The sequence below is a fragment of the Lemur catta genome, chromosome 4, assembly GCF_020740605.2.
Source record: "Lemur catta isolate mLemCat1 chromosome 4, mLemCat1.pri, whole genome shotgun sequence".
NCBI lineage: Eukaryota > Metazoa > Chordata > Mammalia > Primates > Lemuridae > Lemur > Lemur catta.
In genome coordinates, this window is record NC_059131.1 from 86,630,777 (window position 1) to 86,656,547 (window position 25,771).

A 25,771-nucleotide genomic window follows, 5' to 3' on the forward strand; every position below is an offset into this window, starting at 1 on the left:
CCCAACCCGTGGAAAAACTGTCTTCCACGAAACCGGTCCCTAGTGCCAAAAAAGTCGGGGACCGCTGCTCTAAGACATGGAGCTGACGGCTGATTCATATCGATGAGTTCTATAAGATTGCTGTCGGCCCTCTGTCATCATGGGCTCTGTATCTGCGGATTCAACCAACCATGGATCAAAAATATTAGGAACAAAGAAAAACGGATGGTTGCGCCTGTACTAAACATGTGTAGACTCTTTTTCTTACCATTGTTTCTTAAACAATACAGTATAACAACTATTTACATAGCCTTTACATTCTGTTAGGTATAGGAAGTAATCTAGAAGTGATTCAAAGTATACAGGAGAATGTGTGTAAGTTATACACAAAGATGATGCTATTTTATATTAGGGACTTTGAGCATCTTCCAATTTTGGCATCTTTGGGGTGGAGGGTCCTGGAGCCAATCCCCCGTGGACACGGAGGGACAACTGGATCTGCCTTAAAGCAAGACCCACCCTTATTCTCTCAGAGCCTCGGTTTCCAGTTTCCTCATTTGTTATTGAAACAAGACCTATCCTACAGGACTCCTGAGAGGATTAAAAAGTATATGTGTTCAGCATGGTATTTGTCTGAGTATTTTTTACCTGAGCCTTTGTTACCTGACAGAGGAGATGGGAAGAAAATGGAAGAGTCTGTGTAGCGAAAGTGAGGAAAGGGGATCAGAGGGGCCCCCCGGGGAGCACATCCTCCGGCCTGGTGAGCAGCTCCCCGAAGTCTGGGACCCACACTGCAGAATCCTTTCACTTACCTCCCACCAAATTACCGGGGAATTTAATTTTATTTCCTCTATATTTTACCCTAGAAAATGACCATCCTAAGACATGGCCTCCTTTATGTTCATAAGCACCACATGTACTCACCATCAAATTGGTTTCACTGATCATCACCTAAGAGCACATTTAGGAATAACATTGGTCGGGTGTCGGGCAGATGTGGGTGGGGAGGGGATGGGTGTATACATACATAATGAGTGCGATGCGCACTGTCTGGGGGATGGACACGTTTGAAACTCTGACGGGGGGGGCGGCGGGGGGGCAGGGCAATATACCTAACTTAAACTTTTGTACCCTCACAATATGCTGAAATAAGAATAAAAAAATAAAGAAAGAAACAGACAGAAAAAGGAAACAATAAAGTAAGATGAAAGAACTAAAAAAAAAAAAAAAACAAAAAGATAAATTACTTACAGAGAAGTCAACCCACAGCAGATATTGTTCAAAGTGCCCTACTATTGTTCTCACATACTTCCTAATTTCCTGGAAAGAAATCAAAGATTAGTAAACCATTAAAATGACGAAAGCGTACTTAAATATTATAGAGATTTAATGTGTAATGTTCACATGCCCACTTATTGACATGCTTATTTTAAAAAAGAAGACTCACATCATTAATGACAGAGGCAATGTTGTTTGTGACGAAGTCCTGAGCAGAATCCAAAGAGGTAAGAATACGGGCTACTCTGTCCTGGAAAACACGACAACAATCCACAGGGTAGACAGTGATGCAAGGACTTCATTAGACAACTTGCATATTGATTCGAGTACCGTAACTCAGTCCCACAATGCCACGCTGTGGGCCTGCTACTTAGGAAGATGACAGAGCCCCTCTGAGGGCAGGAGCGTGAGCACAGCAGGAGCACATACTCTGGGCCAGACACAAGGCCAGTCCTTTTAGGAAGGGCCTCGTTGAATCCTCACAACGAGCTATGCAAATAATTGTTATACTGTATTGTTCAGATGTTGTAGGCTCCCTTCACAGACCAGGCAGCTGATCCAAGGTCAAGGTCAAGGTTGCCAGGCTGGGATGCATTAGAGGGTATGTGGGATTTGCATCTAGTTTTTTTTTTTTTTTATTGGCATCTCCAAAGCCCACACTCTCTGCACCATCACAAAAGCAAAGACAAGGCCTCTGCCAACCCACATGCCAGTGTGGTGTAAACTAGAAAGGGGCCCCTTCTGCCCAGGAACTTGAGGGGACAGAGCCTGCTGAGTGGACCAATGGCTGGTTTCCACCCTTCCCTGTCCCCATAGCTGGGTCCCTAGTGAAGGGCATCACACAACTGTATGCATCACCCTGAATGTCAAGGTGTGCAGAGAAAGCAAAGGACCTGCACACAGTCACCAGTGTCAGCAGGTTCCCTTGGCATGGGACACACACTTAGGAAATGACAACCATGATTAGAGGTACAGGGAGGTCTCGGAACAGACCTCTTCAGAGGAACTGAGTCATAATGTTGGTCTCACCGAGAAAAGTGAAGGAAGAAACATTTAATTTTTTCCGGTGGAGCTCACATCCAAAGCCTCTCATGGGTAGCCTATTCCACTCAATAAAAAATTATTTTCTGCACTGCCTGTGGGCATTGTGGATTCATGATAAATACAACAGCCCTGGAGCTCCGTTTTTGTGGTGGGAACGTTTGCCCAAGGGCGCCCCTGTGGTAGATTGTACTAGTTGCTCCGCATTATTGATACCCTCCCTGGGGCCACTTCCCAGGGCATGAAGTAGACTTCCCCAGCCCCATGACAGTGGGCACGATCACGTGACTTGCTTTGGCTGGTGGAATGTTGGGGATGTCGTGGATGCCCGTTCTGAGCAATGGCTTACAGGACAACCTACGTTTCTACTCATCCTCTGAACTTCTGTCCTCCACTAAGGGGACATGAGGTGGCCCAGACAGGAGCTGCTCCTTCAGGCTGGGTGTCTAAATGGGAAGCTATGTAGAGAAGCCTGTGGTCAACCCCAAAATGAAAAGGAATGATTGTGGTCAGAAGGCACTGAGATTTGGGGTTGTTTGTTAGGCAGTATCACCTCTGTAAAAGTGACCAATGTACCTCCTAAGCTTACATCCTACACATCAAAGCACAGATTTCACCTAAGTATCTAACAACCTGCTAAGACGAGGTCTATACTTATAGAAGTTCTTGTAGAAAGGAAATAGCAGGAAAACCCAGTTTGGTATTTAAAATGGGTAAATAACTGAGACTTTTTTTTTTTTTTTACTTAAAAGTATTTACAAAAATCAACACCTCTGAAATTCTACATGTAGTATTTTATAACCAAACCACCAAACCCCATGACAGCAAAACAAAGTAAATCCTCACCACTAATCCATTGCTTATGGGTTGCAGTGTCTTGATGCTGTCCCTTAAAGTGCCCTGGTGAACAAACATAGATAATGTTTTCAAAATATTACATGAAGCAGCAAGATCACATGTCTTGTGTCCTTCCCTCCCCCCAAACGGCTATCAAATCTAACTTAACACTGTAATGGTTTCATTCTAGAAAAAATAACAGACACTAGTAACAATGTGTAACTTATACACCTCTGGTGTAAGAAAATCTGAAGAAAAACATCAGGATACACATTCTAAAGCTTCAAAGGGCAGTACCTCACATGTAAGGTGTCCAAGAAATCCCTCTGAATTAGGTTTGATCAAAGTAGAAGGCATTATTTAAAATAGAGCCTGCCCCACAAGAGTAGTTTACCTGAATGGTTTGGACCAGGGGTTGGCAAACTGTATCTGTTAAGGGCCAGACAGTAAATATGTTAGGGTTTATGGGCTATAGTTCCAACTACTCAACTTTGCCCTTGTAGCCAAAAGCAGCCACAGATAGTTTGTAAATAAGTGGGCATGGTGAGACTGCAAATTAGTACAACCTCTATGGAAAACAGGATGGAGATTCCTCAGAGAACTAAAAGTCAACCTACCATTCCATCTAGCAATCCCACTCTCGGGTATTTATCCAAGGGAAAAAAAGTTAACTTATCAAAAAGATACCTGCACTTGAATGCTTATTGCAGCACAATTCACCATTGCAAAGATGTGGAATCAACCCAAGTGCCCATCAATTTATGAATGGATTAACAAAATGTGGTATATGTATACTATGGAATACTATACAGCCATGAAGAAGGATGAATTAAGTCCTTTTGCAACAATTTGGATGGAACTGTAGACCATTATCCTAAGTGAAATACCTAAAGAATGGAAAAACAAAGACGACATGTGCTTGCTATTAAATTGGAACTAACCGATGAGCACACATGTGCAAAGAGGGAAGTAAAATTCAGTGGAAATCAAGCAGGAAGGAAGGGAAAGGAGGGGATAGGCAAAAACCTATCTAATGGGTACAATGAATACTATCTGGGTGATGGGCACACTTACAACTCTGACTAAAGCATAACAAAATTGATACAAGTAACCAAAAACATTTGTACCCCCATAATATTTTGAAACTAAAAAAAAAATCCTTCCCTTAAAGAAACAAAGAAAAGTGGGCCTGGCTGTGTTCTAATAAAGTGGCAGCAGGCTGTAGTTTTGGAGGGCCCTAGTTTGCCAACCCCTGTACATGTGATCATGGGTCACATGCACAAAACAACTTGCCTATTTGTGCATAGGTTGCCTTAGTTCTGAAAAAGTCATGAAATCCTGTCTACTTGAAGGAAAGCATTAAAAAAAATGCAAAACAAGCTTAAAATGTTAACATATTTGTCTTGGGCATAAACAAGTACAGTAGCAAATTGTGAAAAGCACAGGATACAAATGAAGAAATTTCAATAGGATGACTTTGTGAATAATCTAATGAATTAGGAAGTCAGGAGAGAAAAAAAAAGAGTAGTGAGGACTAGCTCTGGAAGCTCAGACGTTGAAGTCAAGTGGACTTACATCCTTCTCTAACTTGAGCGAGCTGATTCAGTAACCCAGTTTCCACACAGTTCTCTCCTTGACCACGGCAAACAAGACCCACATGCAAGCATAATAATAATTCCTCCTATTTCCCGAGTCCCTCTCTGAGGTCAGGTAGTAACAAGGGCAGCAATTGTTCCCACCATATTTACATGATGAAACCGAGAAGCCACAATACTTTGGGGAGCCAGAAGCAGGATTTGAAACCAGGTATGTCTGACTCCAAAGCCCATATTCTTTCCTTGCTACAAACTGTCTTTACTGCAGTAAGGAAAGAGCCAGAAGGTGGTGAGAAGAAAATGGAAAGGATGGGAGAGAAGAGAGGAAGCATGACCATCGAGACAGCTGACGGAGCTAAGGGGATACACACAGAAAAGCACTTACCCTCAACTTCCCATGTTAAAGTTTGGAGAAAAAGAATTGAAGAATAAGTGAGAGTGAATCCACAGCACTGTGGCTGAATGCAGGGCGTGGGAAGGGCTGCTCACAGCGATGGAAACTGGAGCAAGGTGCAGGAGACAGACACAGGACTTCATCTAACTATTCAAACCCAAACAGAAAAAGGGGAGGAAATAAACAGGAGAGGGAGGCGCAATGCAAGTTTTGCCTTCTTTAAAGCCCAGCTCAATTTCTGAGGCTGGGGCCAATCGGACTGGACCTCGAGAGGTGAGCATTAGGCAAAACGAAAGGCAGCTAGCTGCAATCAATTGTGCTCACGCCACAATGAAATGCCAAACGTTGCTGACTGTTACCAGTGATTGCTCCATAGGAACGACCTGTTGACGGTGAATCATTTTAATAGTTTCTGCCTCTCTTTTCAAGGACTGCCTCAAAGTTCCTGGCGGCTGCAAAGAGAATAAAATAAGCAAAGATCAACACCTTCTTTCCAGACTCAAAGCACTCTCTCTGACCACAGGGGGCCCGGGCCAGCTGGGACATCAGCATGCAGGCAGCCCTCCTTGTGCAATAACAGCCATGGGTGGGCTTGGGGGTTGGCCAGGTGGGACGGTGCCAAGACACCCTGCTTCAAAACACAGACCCATGGACTCTCGGCAATAACCCACACTCCTGATTTCTACTTGAATGCCAGAGGCTGTGTCCTCTCTCCACCTGACCATGATGTAGCCACTATGAGTTTCCCCATTTTACAGATGAGAAAACCAAGGCTCGACTGAGAAATTTTTATTTAACCCACATTTAAATGGTGTTTAGCACATTAACATAGAACAATCCTATAAGGTAGGTGCTTATTAACCCCATTTGACAGACAGGGAAACTAAAGCACAGAGAGGAGAAATATCTTGCCCAAGCTCCTAGCGTTAGGAAGTGGCTGAGTCAGGATTTAAACCCAGGTCTTCCCCAGGAGCCAAGGCTCCTTGTCACTGTGGTCTGCCGCTTCTCGGACGGGGCCAGTTAAGGCCAAGTAGTCACCAAGCAGCAGAGAAGTCGATGAAGGGGATGTTTATGGGGCTCAGGTGGCGTCTCTGCCCTCCCTCACCACTTCCTATTGGTGATCCCGAGCACCACATGGAATCTTCCTCCCACATCCTCAGGGACTATCCCCTATGCTGCAAGAAAAATGACGTGTGTGTGTGCGTGTGTGTGTGTGTGTCTAGGTGGAGGGGTTGACAGAGGCGAAAGCAGGTCCAGAAAGCAGCAAGGGCATCTGCTCTAAGCACAGAGGACAGCAGCCGCTGTGGTCACCTGGCAACATTCAGGCTCAGAGAGGTTTGGGCCACATGGCAATGGCTGCTGATGGGGACTTTTGGCATGTACAAGGGAGGCATTTGTAAACAAGGGATTACTCTTTTCAGTCGCCTTCCTAAGAATGCTATTGCCATTTGACATCTCCAACTACTATAGCATTTAACAGGGATTATTTGTACTCACCAAATGGTTTGCTTTTGTTTCTAGATCATATGCAAATGATAACAGATTCACTTTTGCAGGGTGTTTACCAGTCTACAAAAGAGATGTAAAAAATTGTGTTAAGGATATGGGATTTTTTAAACCTTAACAACACCTGATAGACAACATGGGTCCATAACTATAAAGTCATCAAGGTTAGAAACTCTTAACAGGTGACAACATCTGCATTCTTATCTATACATATAAAACCATATTATTTTTATTCAACATATTATTCAACCATAAAAAGGAATGAAGTACCGATACATGCTATAACATGGATAAACCGCAAAAACATGCTAAGTGAAAGAAGCCAGACACAAAAGATCACATATTATATGATTCCATTTATGTGAAATATCCAGAATAGGTAAATCTGTAGAAATAAAACAGAGACGGGTTGTTGCCAGGGGTTCGGGGGAGGAGAGAATGGTGAGGAACTGCTAACAAGTACAGCATTTCCTTTGGGATGATGCAAATGTTTTGGAACCAGGTGGTGTTTGTGCAACATTGTGAATACGCTAAATGCCACTGAATTGCTCACTTTAAAATGGTTCGTTTTATGTTATATGAATCTCATCTTAATAAAAACAAAAACAAAAAGAAATACACAAATCCAATGCTCTAATTTCCCCCAAAAGATCAAGCATGTATACCTGAGACAAGTAGGTGGCATAATTTATTCTGTCTATTCCACAAACAGCAAAATTTTGAAGGTTGGCTCTTCCTGCTTTGTCCAGCAGAACAATATTAAGATTTATGTTCAGATTTTCAAATTCATGGTTTATATTTTCAGTATGCTGCATGGAAAAAAGAAAAGTTATACATCAATCCATTATTCTCCAAACATGTCACAAATTGAATGCTTTAAAAGAGCAGTAAAATTACACAGGACAAAAAAACCAAACCAAACCAAAACAAAACCATGCATGCACTGGGCTGGGATCTCTGCCGGGTACTCTCCCCTCCTTCCTGCTCCTTCCTATGGCAAGCACTTTTTGAGGAGGTGGGATGCGAAGCAGAATAAGATTCTGTCTCTGCCCTCAAAGACCTCAGAGGGCAGAGGCTGTGGCATAAGAGGGGCCTGTGAACTGAACTGGCTTAGGACACCAGGGTCTTGGAAAGGCCTCCAGGGAAGTGGGCCTGGAAGGACAATACAGAGCAGGTGGCTTCTGAGCCCCCAGCCTTGACAAACAGAGGTGCTGAAAGGGACAGGGCAGGCTGGCATTCTAGGGAAGGGGCCAGCATGCAGTAGAGCTGGATAGGAGGACGACACCGGAGATGTGATTTGGGGAACAGTGTTCAGTTAACTGGGGGAAGGTCATGGGAATGTGGTTGCTGATTCGGGGTTGTGCTGGCAGCATGGAGAGGCCTGGGCAGTACTCTGCACATAGTACCCACCATTGTGCACAGCGAAAGTGACCCATGGCATGATGGGCATCTATTTATATCATATAACATTATAGAAAATAGCATTTTATTTATGCACATGTAAGGAATATTTAGGGAAGATAAATTAACACAAAATTCATATACAGCTTTCAAAGAAACCTCTTCACATTTGAAAACCATCAAGCCATCATGGTGTCACAGTACTGCTGGCAGCCTTCTGTGATGCCTGTGTGGGTGAGCTGTGGGCCTTGGGAATAACCTCCTCCCTTGGTGTCTGTTCTCATTCTGGAAGCCCCAAAGAAAGAGGGCTCTCTAGATTGAGTCTTCCCTGCACAGCTGAGGCCAGAGTGGCCTGCAGGTGTGGGAGGTAGGGGTGGTCTAGATTAACTGTACTCTAGAGAGCAGCTGAATCTCTCTAGCCTCTCCTTTTGGCCACAGAGCTCTGGAATGGTCTTTCCTCAGAGTCTTTGGTTTTAGAGATGGGGTGTCACTATGTTGCCCAGGCTAGCCTTGAGCTCCTGGGCTCAAGTGACCTCCCTGCATCAGCCTCCAGAGTAGCTGGGACCACAGGTGTGAGCCACCACGCCTGGCTCCTTGGAGTGTTAGACTGGGGTCTGGACTCAGGCAAAGGAGGAGAGGGTGTCGTTCTATTCCATGTGCTTCCATCCCTTCTGTCTCTTGCCAGCAGAGCTCACCAGAGCCCACCCTGGAGTCCTAGGGCCACAGCAAGATTCCTAAGGGATGAGGACAGTGTGGACCACATTTCTTTGTGCTAAATGTCTAATTCCAGGACCTGGCAGAAAGGAGGGATGGTCTTGGGGAGGGAACCTCCTTGGGGAATGAGTGGGGCTTGTTCCTATAGGAACATCTACACCCAGTGAAATGACATCTTTCCCTGTAAAAAGTCTGCAGTGAGGCCCTTTCAGAGGCTCTTGCATATTCCACTCAAAAAACTGAAGCTGCAAGAAAGACAACTGGTTGCAGGGTGAGAAAATGTTTTGCAACTAGATAGAGGGGAGGGTTGCACAATCATGTGAATGCACTGTCACTTTCAAATAGTTACCTTTATCTTATGGGAATTTCATCTCAATTTTTAAAAAAGAAAGAAAGATGACTGGATTTAGTAAAGAAATACTATGTCGGTTCCATGACTGGTTCCAATTACTTGCCTCGTTAATGTTGAGATGTTTGCTGATATTAAAACGATTCTCCAGATGAAGAGTGGCATAAACGCCTCTATTGTTCTTGCAGTCACTGTGGGAATAAACAGAGAAACCATGATCCAGAAAAGCAGCTGACTCTGTACACTGCTGAAGATGAAGAGAAAGAGTCACTATTTCTTTGTTTAATCTGTGACCACAGAAGTGGATCTGAGTGTCCCCAGGGGCCACATGCATCCTCACCTAGCACTCGCCACTCTCGACTTCTTTCCCCAATTTACTAACAGTCCCATTTTTGGAAGAGATATAAGATTGATAAATATGTCCCTCCATCTGTCTCCTTTGTGCTATTTCCAGTATGGCTGTGGACAAGTTTACAAATTGGGAAGAAATACATTCTCATTTTAAAAACACAAAATGATGCTTGCTAGAAAGAGGTGTGCCACGAAGTATGTCTTGGGCTTTACAGGTAAAATGCCTACACGACTGAGCTAAGGAGGGCGGGCCTCATCGAATGCATATTCTGGCCACAAAGATAGCCACAGCTCTGAAGGTGCAACTCTTCCTTGCCACAGCTGTCAGAGCCAGCCAGCCTTGACGGATGCCTGAGAGAAGCAACTTTCCCACACCCCAGGAGGTGCGATACTCCCCTCCAGGGAACAAGTGGGTTGGTGTTGTTGGAACTTAGAGCTTGGTGCACGTACAACCAGAGGTAAAACTGGAGAGTTCTTCAGGAGCCAGAATCATGAAGAGCTGCCACGCCAGGCCAAGAAGCTTGGCCTTGACCTCTCAGCCTAGAGATGACGGACAGGTTTAACTGTGCACAGAAGTGTCAATGGATTGCTAATGTCTGCCTAGAGCACGCCATCCAGGAGGAGCCTGAGGCTCCCTGTGCTAAGCAGAAGACCACAGCTGATTAGCAATGTCTGCCATGAGTGCAGATGGGACAAATGTGCAACTTATCAGCTGTCTCTTTGCCAGAGGTCATGGGATCCCTTGAAATTTAGGCAAGAAGTAACATTTGTCATTAGATCACATCACATTCCTGGATGTTTGGACGTTGGAATGGGAAGCAGGGAGAAAGGAGAAGGAGACAGATTTAAGAAAGATTTAGAAGGTAGAGTCTACAAGTAACATTTATAATATCAGGTTTGGGACAAAAATTCATTCCAAGTGCTGTACCCAGAAACTCAGTTTTCACCGCCATGGGCTCAGTAATGGAAACCAGGACTTTTCTCTGTCCCTGTACTTTGTACTCAGCCTGAAAATGAGAGTGGGATTTTAAAAACCTCTCAAGGACAGGCTGCTGCCACCCACACCTCCCTGCCTTTCCCTGTGGTCCTTGCTCAGCCCGGTTGCCTTTTTTAAGTCTTTTTTTGTCCAGCCCACCCCTACTAACACATTACGATCGGCTCAGGTGCCATTTCTCTCAGGAAGCCCTTCCTAATTCTTCCATTCCCAAGCTGCATGAGGTGCCCTCCTTGGAGCTTCTACAGTGGCCTCAGTACATTCTATCACCTGTAAGTATCGCCCCATTCTAGAACACTTCTTTATGGATCTATCTCCCTACTAGGTTTTCCAAGACAGTAGGACCACAGTCTCATTCAACTTTGTATAATATCTCAGGTATCCTCAGTTACCCAGGATCCTTGTACAACAGCAAAGGTAGTTGTTAACATGGTACCTAGCTCACAGAGTGTTGTGGGTGTTAAAGAAGTTTATATCCACACAGTGTTTCCGTCAGTCTTGCCACACAGAAAGTACCACGTGGGTGCTAGCTCTTATAATTTTTTAAAATTACCATTCTTTCTACTTAGCATTGAATTTGTTTCTTGTATAACAGAAACAAACCGTAACAACAGGTGGGTACAATGTGTGTTGCTTTAGTGGTGCACTGAAAGCCCTGACATCACCACAATGTAATATATCAATGTAAAAAAAATTGCACTTGTACCCTATGAATATATACAAATAAAAAATAAATGGGTAAAAAGAACAGTAACGGCATAGCTACTATATTTATTTTAAAATAACTTCTGTGGGTCAGCTAGAACAAATGACCGTTTATTAATTAAATGCATGCAGATTCGAAAATGTTTTAAAGAGTGCAAAAAAAAAAATTGCAATGCCTGAAAGTCTATCTGACAATTCACAAAATGCTTAAGAAGTCTCTCGAGTGTCGAATGACGCCTAATGCTACTAAGTTATATAATCATACCAGGCAGAGGGCTAATATTTGCTTAAACCTGCATAAAGAAACTCTAAGAGGGTAATAAGGACACTGAGAATGGTGGTTTCCGTGTAGAGGACGGGAAAGGCCCCAGGGCAGATGGGGACCTGTGTCTGCCAGCTTTGAGACATTCTCCTCTCAATGTGAGTCACTATCACCGGGTATATTTTCAGTTTCATTCACTAAGAACACACTGTGTTAATGCACACACCCTCTGGACCTCTGGTCTCGCCATGGGTAGAAATAAAAATGTCATCGGTGTTTAAAATGCATTCTGTGAATTGGTTCCAAATACTCTTAAAGTGACTTCTTTCCCCAGGGCTCAGAGCAGACAGCTGCTTGCCTGTGGGTTCACACCGAAGATCGGACACCTAAGGCCATGAACCATCAGACCAGGAGGCCCATTTCACCATCTGGCAAATGTGCATGATGCAAAGTGAGCAAAGAGTCACCCTAGATTTAGGAGGAAAGGGATATTATATACTGTTCATGGGCTGCTTCAAAAGCTGAACTAAAGGGCAAAAAAACCTCAATATTTCTTTGGGAGAAGCTTAAGCAAGAGAGAGACTGTCAGTTGCTCAGGAATCAGGACAGGGGCCACCTCGGTCCCTGTCCTGATGGATGAGAGAGGGTGTGGGGGCCCAGGGGGGAAATCCCCTGGCATACAGAGGTCACCAGGCTCTTTCATGTCAGAATGTGCCTGTCTGGCTGCTGGACCTTGAAACTCACATACTTAATGGAGCTGAGAAGGATGCAGAGAGGGGAAAGAAAGTGACCAAGGCAACGAGAAGAAAGCCACATGAGGGAAGACAGAACCAGACTCAGGCTATGCAGCCTGGAAGGAGATGTGCTAGGCAGGAACATGTTTCTAGGGGAAACAGCTCACCCCGCTGCAACCTCGCCTCGAAAGAGTGGGTATGTCCCCTTCTTGGGAGGTGGAAAGGGGCAAATGACAGAAAGGTAAAAAAGGGTTTTCATTACACAGGAAAACAATCCATGGCACATCACAAATGCATCAGGTAGGACCTTGGAAATTCAAGAAAGTTTTAAAATGTTTAGAGAAATCTAAGTATCAGATTTCCAAAGATATTAGTGCTAGGGGTCATATTACAATGTTCTGCCAGCATTCTTATGTGTCAAAGATGGGAAAATGCACGTAGATGAACAATCATAAAAACAGATATTATTTTATCAAGTTCTCATGCTATGTCAGGCACTGTTCTAATCTCATGTTTTTCACTTAACCCTAAAACAACCCCAGGGTGAGAATTCCTATTATCGTGACCCCTACTGAATTGCCCACGGTGACAGAGGCTCCAGGAGCGGAGCCAGGATTGGAGCCCAGGAGACTGGACTGCACGGGTCAGCCCTTCCATAGGCATTGCTATTATCTTGTCTGTGATTTCAGCCCATTTGTGATTTGGACACATTCACTTAATTCTTGCTATATGGCTTTTACTTTGGGCAAGGTGGTTCTTGAACAATAGTTCTCACAGGGTCCCGTTAATTCATCTTAGGGTCACCTTAACCAGTGAGTCCTAGGCTTTACTGGAGAGAGGGACCTCGAGACATCCCATTCTGAGGTCTCGAAGGCTTTTGGGGGAAGGATTGTCTTTTCAGCACCACTTCTACTATTTCTTTGCTAGGACTAGAGAACAGCCTACCTCTGAAACTGGAAAGTCATATCATTAAGATTAAAAAACACATTGAAAGCAAAATTCTCATTCTGGAGAAAGAACATTTTAAGAAGCAAAATGCATAATGCAATTATTGATACCTGTAAACTTGTCCAAAAGTGAGCCTAATATCTGATTTATTAAATATGATGCCGGAGAGATAGTATTGCCAATTATCATTGAATAAATAGGGTGTGTCCAAAACCTGGAACAAATTAAAAAGCGGTTTTTAAAAAAAACACAGTTTTATGCTAACATACATACATATAGTAAAATGAATACTCTGTTAATATATATTTTTCAGATTTTTCTCATTGATCTTCAACTTAAAACTAGAAAATAATAGTGTGATTAGGATAAATCTGTCGGCTGCTGGATGGCATTCATAAGAATTATTGAAATTACTTTTTTTTTTGAGAACTGTTAACTTTATTTTAGTAAGACAACATGTTAGAAAAGGGATGGAATACACAAGACAATTTGATTCAGAATAGCTAATATGAAACCATGAAGCAGCAGACCCAGGTCTTCACTACTTGTCTCTGGACAAAATAAATTAAAACTCACACAGTCACTGCCCCTGCACCATATATACTTAAGAGAGGTAAGTTAATGCAAGCTGTGTATGTGTTTGAGAAGTATAAATGGTTTTGAAATATCCTCTACGTTTTAAGGATTACCTTTTAAAGATTCAACCCCATATAGGAGATTAAGAAACCTGGCTTGATGTCTTCTTATTATCTTTTATCAAGAGACCAAATGCAGATAATTTATTTGACACATCAATGCTCTCGGTTTAATCTCCCTCAACCAACTGAATAACTATTAGGTTCTTAAGTATGGAATGTCTGATTTCCTTAAGTACTAAGTTTGACAGTTGATATCTGACATTTCACTTTGACATTTCTTGGCTTTTTTTTTTTTTTTTTGGTGAAGGTACGTCCTCATTCTTTCAAATGCACATTTTGGCTTGTGATTATCTTGCAAATTTCTTTTTAGAGCAATTTTTGTGAAACCATGAATAAGTCAAAAACGCATGTTATTTTTGCATATGAGTTCTATTGTGGAACGAATGCAGCACAGACAGCTCAAAATATCAACGAAGTGTTTGGGAAGGATGTGGCTAATGAATAGAGAGTATGTTGATGGTTTGAGAAGTTCCATTCTGGTGATTTTAATCTTGAAAATGAGCCACATGGGTGATCCGAGACCAAGGTGGATAATGATAAGCTGAAAGCTATAGTGGAAGCGAATCCATCTCAACCTATGTGTGAAGTAGCAGCAAGGTTTGACGTTAGTGTTCCAATAATATTGGACCATTTGAAACAAATCAGCAAGGTAAAGAAGCTTGATAGATGGGTACTGCATGAATTAAACAAGCATCATAAGAGAAATAAGTCTCAAGGCTTGCCTTTCTTTCCTGTCACAACATAAAGGCAAACCATTTCTACACTGTATTGTTATGAGTGACGAAAAATGGATTCTTTTTGACAATCACAGGTGTTTGGCACAATGGTTGGATAAAAATGAAGTACTGAAACACAGTCCAAAGCCGAATATTCATTAAAAAAAGCTAATGGGTCTGTTTGGTGGTCCAGTGCTGGTATTATCCACTATAACATCATGAAACCTGGTCAATCAATTACAGCTGATGTCTACTGACAACCAGTTGGATGAAATGTTGAGGATGCTTGTGATTAAGCAGCTGAGATTGGTCAACAGAGACAGGCAAGACCACATGTCACAGAAAACAACGCTGCTCAAACTACAGAGGCTCGACTTGGAAATTCTCTGTCTTCCACCGTATTCACCAGATCTTTCACCAACTGACTACCACTTCTTCCAGGCTTTGGACCACTTCTTGCAAGGAAAAATATTCAATTCTCAACAAGCTGTGGAAAACGATTTCATTGCCACTTGCTCTCCAGGCTTCTTCGCTGCTAGTATAAGCAAGCTACCGTTAAGATGGCAAAACTGTGTCAACAATTTTGACACATACTTTGATTAATTCTACTGCTTCTTGTTTGAGATACAGTAAGTTACATTTTCGATTCAAAATCGAACATTTCTTCTTTAATGACCTAATAAAATACCATGACAACAGCTGATTAGCTTAGTAGTCATTCACCTGATTTCATGAGATTTGAGGTGGAAAATGTGTATATAATAGAAGAGGGAAATAGAAATATATTTTAAAAATCAGAATCTGGGGAAAACCCTGGAAATCCAAAGTTATAAGCCAGACACTTAGACTAAAACTTTCTCATTAATGAAGAAAGCAAAACTGCCCACTGGCCCCTCGAGTCTGTGGTAGTTGACCTTAGAGGGAAAAGGCGAAGCCTGAATTCAACTCCTAACTGCCCTGTGGAACTGTCAGGGACAGCCCTCTGCCAGGAGGTATGCACTTTATCAGTCTTTTCCCTTCAAATTTAGGGACCAAATCGTCTGTCTGGACATCTCTGTAAAGTCCTGGGGTTCTCAACCACATTTGGAAACTACTGCTAAGGAGAATTTTATTCTCCCAGAATATTACAATCCACATTGATGAGTGGCCTTAATTCCTGGCACTGATTTCATTTACAATTAGAAAATAAGAATGCTACCATACATATATATTTTTTTTTCCTTGCTCTTACAAATAGAAAACATCTCAACTTGTTGAACTGAAACCAAACTGCTCATGTGTTTGCACTGGTCTTGAAGTAATCCACAAGGCATGGGGAAATTCAAGTTCCTGTTCAAGCCTCCCCTTGATGGGTAGCAAAAACATATTTACCTGGAAGAACTTTGTGCTTGCATAAGGTTCACAGATCAATTTTTCCACATTTGTACCAATGACAAAAGTCACAACCACGATGATCATCAATAGCCAGCAAAAGAGGAAACTTAATCCAACCCCGCTGGAAAAGAATATAAATAAAGTTAATAATTCTACAAGGAATGATTCAGTATTACCTACCAGCACTTACTAAATCTACCTGTTCAATGTATGAAATAGACCTGGAGTCATCAGCATGTTTCAGGTTACACAGTTCAGCCCACACAGGAGCAAAGAGAGAAAGTGGTCGGCACGGTGACAAGTACAGAACCCTCACAATGACGCAGCGCCTGGTCTACTCGCCGTCCAGCACGATGGTCCAGAGCCTGGACTCTGGACTCAGGTGAATGAATCGATGCTTTGTGCAAAGGATACAGTGGGTGGGAGGTCCTGGGGCAGGAAACGTACCCCTGAGAGTCTGAAGGGGCCAGCGTGGCTCTGCCTCCAGAGGGATGGTGGGAGAGTGACAGCTCCTGCTCCAAGGCAGGCAGGGGTGTCTTGGATAGGGCCTGGGGGACCCAGGGAGGAGAAGACTCCGAGGAGGTGAAAACACAGGAGGAGCACAAATCACTTTCTCTCTGAATAAGAACTCTCTTGGCATAGTGTGAAGGATGGTGGGACAGGCGCCAAAGTGGGTGGGATGCCACTGCGGAGGCTGTCATCATGGCCCCGATGGTGATGAGGCGGGGGTGGCAGAGAAAGTCAGTGGATGACAGAGATATAACCCAGGCGGCGGCAGCAGCAGGACAAGGTGAAGAGCTGCGTTTGAGAGGCAAAGGTCAGGAAGGCCCCCAAGGGCGAGGCCAGGGAGCACTGGTGCTCTGGAGAGGCAGAGAAGATGGGGCAGATGCTGGTCTCGTTGCCAGTGAGACATCGCATGGACATGCTGTGTAGGAGACAGACATATGTTTGAGCTCAGATGTCTGGGTTAGAGACATATGTCAATTAGTTTAGAGATGACCTCTTATCTCTGGGGCTGGCTTGGAGAGACAAGCAGTGTAGGACTTGGTCCCAAGGACTTCAACATTTCAAGGGCAGGTGGCAGAAGGAGAGCCAGCTAACAAGACTGGGATGAGGAACCACAGAAGTTGGATGTGATGTCACCGAAGGGGACAAAGGGATTGTTTGTAGGAGGAAGGAGTAGTCAGCTGTCCCCGTTGTACTGGAGAGAGGTCACTGCTGACTTAAAACAAATGAAGTGACGGGGAGGGAACCAAACTGGAGCACACTGGGGAGGTGCTGGGAGAGAGAGAGATGAACAGCAGACACACGTCACTCTACTGAGATGTCCCCTGCGCCGGGAGGAGAGCTAGAGGCAAGAGGTGGTGCTGCTCGAGGTTGTTTTTGTCTGTAAAGAAGGGAGAGAACAGAACACGGCTAAGTGTTGAGAGGAACGTCCAGGAGAGAGGAAGAGAACAAAGACACAGGAGAGAGAAGGGATGACCCCCCATATCCCTGGGATGGCTGGAAGGGACTGAGAACTTGGCTGGTGGATCAGCCTTTGAGGGGAGGAATCCCTCTGCGTCTGGCGTGCGGAGAAGGGATGGATGTGTTCGAAAAAAGTCGTGTTTGGAGGTTTGCAGATGGGAAGTTGTATGATGGCTTTTATTTTCTCTGTGAAGAAGGAGGTAAAGCCATCTGCTGAGACGGGAAATAGAGGAAGAAGGATATATCAGAGTGCAAAAGCCCATGGCAGGGGAGTACAAGGGTGGATTATTGGAAAAAATAATGAAAAGGAGGGAAGGACCGAGGAGGGGAAGGGAGGGGAGGGAGGAGAGGACTTGGGCAGACTAGACAGGTCCCTTTGAGGTGGGGGCTCATAAGTTTGTAGGGATACCCATTGTGCCCGGTTGTGTGACTTTCTCTAGCAGTGCTCAGCTGTCCAGGTGTAGACACAGAGAGGACAAACTCTTAAATCCATGCAGGTGGAGTTGCCCAATCAAATGCCATCGCTGGTGCACGCTGGGAAGGCTGCTCCGAGGGTGTGGGCTGATGTGGTTCTCATAACCATAGCAGCCTCTCCCACCCTGCTGCAAACGCCAAAAGCCAGAATTACAAAACACTTGCATGTCTTCACGAAAATAAACAGCAAGATATGCTCACTGGAAGGGCCCTAGGTGACAGCTTTGAGTGTGGGAGAGCAGACAGAAGGGGCTTTGAGCCAGGCCCCTGCCAGGGTCACGGGGCTGTCACTGTGCGCGTGCATGCACGACTGTATGTCAGAGTTAGACACATCATAAGACCCGCGACAGTGCGTCTGAAAACAACTCCTTTACTCCGAATAACAGGTAACATCTCCGGCCTTTATTTCCTAAGTAGGCACAGACCTAGATAGAGTTAGGGGAACCACTCCCCAAGGTCTGTTTTTCCAGTTTAATGAGATAAGAATGGCTAACGTGAAAGTGTTGTAAAGAAGGAGGAGAAGGAAAACAAAAACAAGAAGGATCAAAAGAAGGTGAAGAAGAACTAGAAGAAAAATATGCAACAAAGACTGCATGTGGCCAGTGGAACCTAAAATGTTGATTATCTGTCCCTTTGCAAGAAAAGCTTGCTGCCCCCTGACTTGCATGGTTATAATGATACATGCATAAAATATACATTATCTTAGAAACTTCTGTCAACAAACCAGGATCACCCCGTTACCACTTCAATGGCCACATGATCTTCCACGTGTGGACGTACCGTGACTCACTAGCCCACTCCTCTACACCTGGACACCTGGGCTCTTCCCAGTGCTTCACTGTTATTGCTAAAACTGCAAAAGCACTTTATGCCCTGCTCATGATGCTTTTTCCATAATTTGATCTACTTCTTTAACAGTTTCCAAAAAAAAAAAAAGGGAATTACTGGGCAAAGAACATTATGGTCTTTTTACAGCCCTTGCTATAGCCTGACAAATTACTTTCTGTAACTTTGGAAAGTGCCACCAGCCATATAAATGTGCCCAGTTTGTGACACCTGTGGCTGCTCTTGGCATCGTTTTCGAGAGCTAAAATGGGGGGTTTTGTAATGGGCTTCAATACAAGAGATTCTTGCTGCCCCTGTTAGATCCCCTTATCTCTAGGGAAACCTCCTTTGACTCCCTGCAGTAGATATTAAATACTTTTACCACTGCATCATATTCAGCCCCTGAAATGTTCCTGGGGCCCTCAGAAGATTATAGGATCAGAGTACAGCCAGGGCTCTCTGCCTTTTCTCCTTCCAGATCTTTCACTGGTATCATTTTGGGAGATAAGCATTCTTGCTTGATTTTCAAAGAGACTATCCTCTTGATTGGACTGTGTCATCTTTTTAAAGAGGAGTGGTGTTTTGGTTGCAGCAGCAAGTAAACAATTTTAAAGAAGGAACTGCATTCTTCTATTTAGTCTGATCAGACTGGCTGTTACTTGTATCATCTTCCCCCTCTGCAATTATCTGGTTGTTTACCAGATGCCTCAAGAGGCAGAGAATTCTGCCAAGCACAGCAGAGCATGACATGCTGAGCAGTGAGGTTCACCAGTAAAGCAGTAATAGCCACCCCAAGTCTAGAGACCTGCTGAAATGCATCTGACCACATCTGACCGTTGCCAGCCTTTTTCCTACTGCTGAGATAAATCCCACTGCCTCCCAGACATGGGTTTCCATGTCTGCAGAAGGATAATATCTAAACTGAAGTGGCTTTTAGCCTCCATAAATTTGTTGATGACTTTCCTGGTTATTGTTTCTTTGAAGCTATACATCACATTTTTTGGTTGTATCCCTTAAAAAAGTGTGAATAGAATTTTGATGAAGGGTGTACCTTTTCAGAGCAATTTATTCCACCCTTCAAGCAATTAAAAAGATGGAATATATATATATATATATATATATATATATATATATATATACACGCACACACTCACCACTAAAACACTGACAAAACAGCCAAGTATTAGGGGCATTATACTCTTAACATTAAACTAATTTTCTACCTGTACCTGTGTACATTTGAACAAAAAGGCAAGTCAAATTCATTTTTCCTTGCTGGTGTAATTTCTTCTCTTTTCCCTGTGCAGAGGTACTTGCAGTTAAGTGTGATTTCTTAAGTTTAGGCCTGTGAGCAAACAGGCTTCTCCTTCCATGTGTGGACGTCTTCGGTCAGCTCTGGCAGACTCCAGGCCACTTGCTTTAGGGTTATTTTTAAGACTCTTGCACCTGAATTAATGTGAATAAAGGTGTGTACTATATTGGAGCCTAATTCTTTCGGGTAAAGGACTTAGAATATAGCTCATAAGAAATCTGATTAATTGTTACAGTGACTCAGAGTTTAAAAAGCAGATTAATGCATGCCACCTGCTCTCCGGCTGCTCAGTACTGGTGACACGGGTAGATAAGTGGCTGAGGTTTGGGTTCTCCCCTCCCCAAAGGAGTCGTTTCAAACCTTTACCATTGCCCTCGAGCTCCATCACGCGCCTTATCACGGATTCCCAATGAGCTTATCCAAAAAGAGAGCGCTGATTTGGAAGGCACACAGCCTCCTCCCTGTGGAGCGCTGAAAGCCATTACACCTGCATCCTCGCTCACCTTTCTGGCCTGGCTGGGTCATGCCTGCTGCGCTTTTTCATACCCTGCTAGAGTAAAGGTTTTCTCAAACACATGGACTTGGAAGTGAATGTTTCCCAAGCAGGAACAAGTGCTCCAGTCTGCTGCAGCCTTACCTCTCCCTGGTACCTCACACCTGTTCCCTTCCCTAATCTAAGCTACTTGTCTAAATTCCAAGGGTGCTGGGTGGCCAACCTCTGTTTTAAATCAAGTTTCTAGAGTTTCTGACAAGTGTCAGCTTCTGACAGTGTCTGACAAGGGGTCAGCTCAGCATGTGGTGAATGAATGAATGAATGAATGAATGGATGAAAACAGAATCAAGAAAGCAAACCTAGACGAGAGAATTTCCATGATAGCTGCTTTTAAAAGGAGCCCGCCATACATAAACAGTGTGTTTAAGCTTGTCTGTCAAAGTGCAATCATTTTACAGTTTTCTTTTACTTTTTACACTTGATGAAAGTACTAAAATCAAGGAAGTTATAATCACAGCAAAACCTCTCCTGTGCTAGAACCCACAGGGTGTGGCCCAGACGGCTCCAGGTTCGTGTAAGACCAGAGTCGGCACCTGGCCTCCTCCCTGCATTTCCGCCCCCAGCGAGACAAAGAGGAGCCCACACTCACACCATGAGGAAGACGCCTCCGGTGTGTGAGACGCAGCCTCTCCTGGTCGGGGTGGCATCCCTGTCGTAGCCACACACGCCGCACAGTAAGCCCAGGTAATAGAAAGTCGCGATGAGGGTGAGCAAAAAGCAGATGATCAAGCCACCCAGCCACCTGGTGAAGCAAGCACAGAGTTATTACACATAAAACAGGTGACACCCCTAATAACACAAGAACTGCTGGACTAAGCCTGGCGCAGGTGAGTAATTCTTAGCTGTCCAGTATTAGAGGCCTCTGTTAATTCCTCAGATGGTGATACTGCTGTATGAAAACGTCCCTTCCCACCCTTAGTCCCCCAATTCAACAAACTGAGAAACTTTTATTTTTATCTTTGCTTTGAAGTGCTCTCTCAGTGGTCGGTGGTTGTGGGATTATTGCTTCTTTCCTTCGACTTTGCTTCCAAAGGTGTCACGTGGGACTCATAAGTGGATCTTACTGAGCTTCTCCAAGGTTACTGGTGAAAATATGCCTAAGACTTTTAAGTTCTTTCAAGGTTCCTGAAGCTGTAAGTGCCTATTACAATGATGATGGCATGTGGATAGACCATGGTTAGGGCCTTTCTCTAAAATATTGTATGGTTGCACGAATATTTGGGGCTATTGTGTTCTTTACTGAACTAGAAACACTCTACGTGGCAGATGCATGGAATATTTAGAATTTTATGAGCATCCTAAATCAAATGCCTGCAGAATGCAAATCTCAATTTCGTAATGGTCCTGGGAGACATTTTAGGACAATGAATCCTCAGTTGGGTCTTCCTGGCATTCCCGGAACATACAACAACCTTTCCCGGCAGTGAGGAGCACTCAAGGTTAGTAATGCTTCCCAACACCGGAGACACTAAAAACCAAAGAATTTACTTCTGCTTGGTGCCTCTTGACAAAAGTCGCCACTAAAGCTTTTCATTCAATTAAGAGCAATCTCAGTAATTATAATAATAGCCACCAGCAGCCACTCTGTGGAGATTTGTTCCAGACACTGAGGACACAAAATTAAATAAGCCATGGAGTCTGGCCTCAGAAAACTTTTAGAGTTAAAGAATCGTCTGCTTAGTTAAATTTCTTTTTAAAATAAGCTTATCGTCTCAGGGCAGTGGGAGGAGGAGGGCGGATGGGTGGCAGACAGGTAGACAGATAATTACACTATTCCTTCTCATTGGTGTCACTCTGATCTCTAATGAGACTGTGAGCTCACTGGGAAAGGGTCTGTCTTATGTTTGTCCTGAGACCTACTGGGGTGACCTAGCCCCACGGTAGAAAGATGGCAGGTGCCCCTTGAAGCTTGTTGATTACAGGACAATGAATCAGAGCAGAGCCAGATGGGGTTTCAAAACCCACCTCTGCCGTACTCTAGCTGGCCTTACATTAGTTGCTTCTCTTCTCTGAGCCCCGATTTCCTTTTCTATAAAACAGGGTTATGAATGGAACACAGCTAAGGGGATTTTTGTATTAAAGGAAATGTCCTGTGGAAAGTGCTTGGTGAACACGCTGAAACCGTCCCCTAAATGCCAGCAATTGTTGTTATTATTCTATTATTTATATCATGATTTTTTTATAAGAAATAACCCAAATAAGAGTGAGTCTCTGGACTCCCCCAGGGGTTTCGGCTTGGGCTTGGGCAGTGTGAGTGGTTCTAGTGACAGGTCATGGGGCTGAGCCCTTCAGAGAGGAAAGTGCATCTTACATCTCAGACAATCATCTAAATATTCTGAGCCCTCAAGTCCTTCCATCTCCAGGGCTCTGGTAGGGATGTCCACCGTCCTATCCCAGGGCCACACCCCACTGCCCATATCATCTAATGGGGTGGACAAACACTGGACACAGCTGCTCACCTAAGCCCTGGGAGCAATTGTCTGGTTTCAAGTCTCAGCTAAGAGGATGCTTTTTCAATAAGAACCAGCTTCTAAGTATTTATTTTATAAACCAATGCAAAAAGAATATTTCTTCAAATTATAAATTATTGAATATTTAGCTCAAGAACTGCCAGTCTTCAACTTTTTTTTTTTAATATGGAACGCTTCACAAATTTACATGTCATTCTTACGCTGGGGTCATGCTAAACTTCTCTGTATCGTTCCAATTTTAGTATGTGTGCTGCTTTGCCTAAGCAAGCACTTCAACTTTTTTAATGAACAGAAGCCTGGGTTACCACATATCAGCTCATGAATTCTTTATATAATTTGCTCTCCTAAAACTATCATGTTGGTAATGTCAGATTTTTATCCTTTTCCCTACCAAAGTCCACTCTCCTAGTACAAGCTCAAAGGAGGCACTCACCAGTATGAATCATATTCTTCCAAGCTGTGTAAATTGCGGTGGATGTGACTTTCAGTTTTGTTAATATAAACAGCAAACTTTGACAATGTACTCTCAATAGGAATCTGTTGGGTTACACGGTTGACCCTTGGACCGATGGAATTCAAGACGCCTTTGACATCTACAAACAAAGAAACCTTGGTTATGCATTTGCAAACGTGGAGGAAACAAAAACTTTGTTTTAGAACCAAACAGAAAAGCCTGAACCACAACTTAGTTGTTCCCATGTTATGTATGTGTTTAAAATATGACATTTCTACAACAAGCATGAATATAGCCAAGACCATCAAAGAGCAATTATTTAACAAAACAGCAAGCTGTGAGCGCTGACTTTAATGAGATGGTGCTGCAGGCAAGCCAGACTTTTCTTCTCCTACTTACGTCACTGAAAAAACGGGTCTGGTGATTAAAACGTCGTACAGTGTGCGGACGATGTGCCAGGCACGTCTACGAACGTTAATGCGTTTGCTCTGCGGAGGTAGACGCTCTTATTCCCCACATTCTAACTGTGATCCTGAGGCTCAACGAAGTGAATTACTTGCCTGTAGGTCTCTTTTTCAGAAAGCACGGGTAAGGGGATGCACACTCGGGTGTGTCTAACGCTAAAGCCTCCGTTATGTGAATTTGGAAAAATAATTTAATAATCATAATAACTCTTCCGTCTAAGAAACTGTATTCAAGAACACAGTGATTCTCTGGGATCATTTTTTGAACAAGTGACCCCAGGCGATATTTTTGTTAACATTTTACTTGGCTCACACAAATTGGGACTTAATTAATGAAGTATATCTGTGTCTCCTAGGTGCAAAAAGCAATAGTATTCCCAGTGGTCAAACAGTTTCTATTGATATCCACCCTCATTTCTTAGAGAGGAGATAAGCTCAACGACACTCCAGTTTTCTGGAAAGTGTCCAGAAGGATCCTAGACCAGTGCTCACACGAGTTCTGAAGTTGGCTTTATCCACAGTGAGTCTTGACGCAGACATACTAAGAATATACTAACCAGTTAAAAGCCCACTGATTCTGAAAGAGACATAAATCTCTTTGCAGCAGCAGAGACAAGATTAACAGTTCTCAAAATGTGATCCTGGGGCTCCCGGCGAACTCTAGGCAGATGATATCGATGGTAGCACGTTCCAAAATGTCATTACATAATAACAGTGGGAACCTTTTTAAAAGTGTTTTTTTCACCTGTGTACAACATCAAGAAATCAAAGCTGCAGAAATGAGCAACTGAGCATCAAGTGTTTGGACTTGGCTCATAAAGAGGCGACTGTTACTCCAGAGCCCCGTTGCTACCTTCAAATGGCTTGTGTGTGAAAATACCTGAGGATCCCCAAGCAAGATGCCTCCGTGGGCCTCCTTTTTAACTCTGGGATTTTGCAAGATGTGATAGGTAGACTCTCATCTCCTAGGAACAGTTCCTGGGGCCCCTGTCTGCTTATCAACCTGTCTTGCCCTCAAGTAGAACATAGCTTCCCTGCCTCACCAGCTTTGGCGACGCTGTATTTAGCTGGGCTTCTCTCTCAGCAAATACCCTCCTTGGCCTCAGTTCAGATGTCCCCTTTTCCAGGCAGCCTTTCACTGGCCTCTGCTGACCTGGGTTCCCTTGCACATACCTGGCCGTGGTACCGGAATGTGATGACGGGCTGTGTGTACGTGCCCTGCTGAAGGCCAGACAGGGCTCGGGCCTGATGTGCCTCCCAGCCCAGCGTCTAGCAGAGCCTGGCATAGAGTCCGCACTACAAAACGTGTTCAGGCCGGGACCAAATGACCAAAGCATGGGAGCTAAGGACATGAAGACAAACACCTGCTGTCCAGGCTGATGGAGTGGCAGTCACTGGGCCCTAGGAAAACGCTGGCTTGTGTTGAGGCAATGACACCGCGTGCAATGGACCTTGCTCACGCACACTGGGCGCTTGCCGCGCCAGACTTACAGGGGAGGGCTGCACATATGGGCAGGAGAGGTCCAGAAAAGGGAAACCAAAGGTTAAACACAGAGATTAGCGAGCAGGTGGCTGTCAGATGTACAGCATGCATTAGCCTTCAGATGGTAGCATAAGGAAGTGTGAATTCTATCTTTAATATGTTAATATTTTAAAGTAGAATCTTATATTAAACAAAAGGGAAGCCACAAAACATCTAAAACACTATGTAGTAGGATGATATACTTTTTACCCAAATTCTTCGTGGGTTAAAAGAATACCATTAGGGGGAAAAAAAATCAAATATCTCTAACATAATATTTTAAAACCACTTGGTCAACAGATAAAAAGAAGCACTAAAATTATTTTTTAAAATAGAAGATAGTTTTACATAGC

The 25,771-nt window shown here is 43.8% G+C and overlaps 1 protein-coding gene and 1 non-coding gene across 9 annotated transcripts in view; both read right to left on the reverse strand.

Moving 5' to 3' along the window:
* PROM1 (prominin 1) overlaps positions 1-25,771 on the reverse strand; it is a 109,897-nt gene that overhangs the window by 13,135 nt on the left and 70,991 nt on the right. For all 8 annotated transcript variants that reach the window (XM_045550405.1, XM_045550406.1, XM_045550409.1 and 5 more), the window contains 11 exons: positions 23,412-23,571; positions 21,097-21,249; positions 15,874-15,997; positions 13,199-13,302; positions 9,201-9,285; positions 7,296-7,439; positions 6,622-6,693; positions 5,484-5,576; positions 3,145-3,198; positions 1,427-1,507; positions 1,231-1,299 (listed from right to left, as the gene is read on the reverse strand). In XM_045550405.1, coding sequence (XP_045406361.1) covers positions 1,231-1,299; positions 1,427-1,507; positions 3,145-3,198; positions 5,484-5,576; positions 6,622-6,693; positions 7,296-7,439; positions 9,201-9,285; positions 13,199-13,302; positions 15,874-15,997; positions 21,097-21,249; positions 23,412-23,571 — 1,139 coding nt within the window. The remainder of the gene's footprint in view (positions 1-1,230; positions 1,300-1,426; positions 1,508-3,144; positions 3,199-5,483; positions 5,577-6,621; positions 6,694-7,295; positions 7,440-9,200; positions 9,286-13,198; positions 13,303-15,873; positions 15,998-21,096; positions 21,250-23,411; positions 23,572-25,771) is intronic.
* On the reverse strand, positions 23,138-23,249 carry LOC123637572. The gene has a single exon (XR_006734940.1). It is a non-coding gene; the product is annotated as a U6 spliceosomal RNA (small nuclear RNA).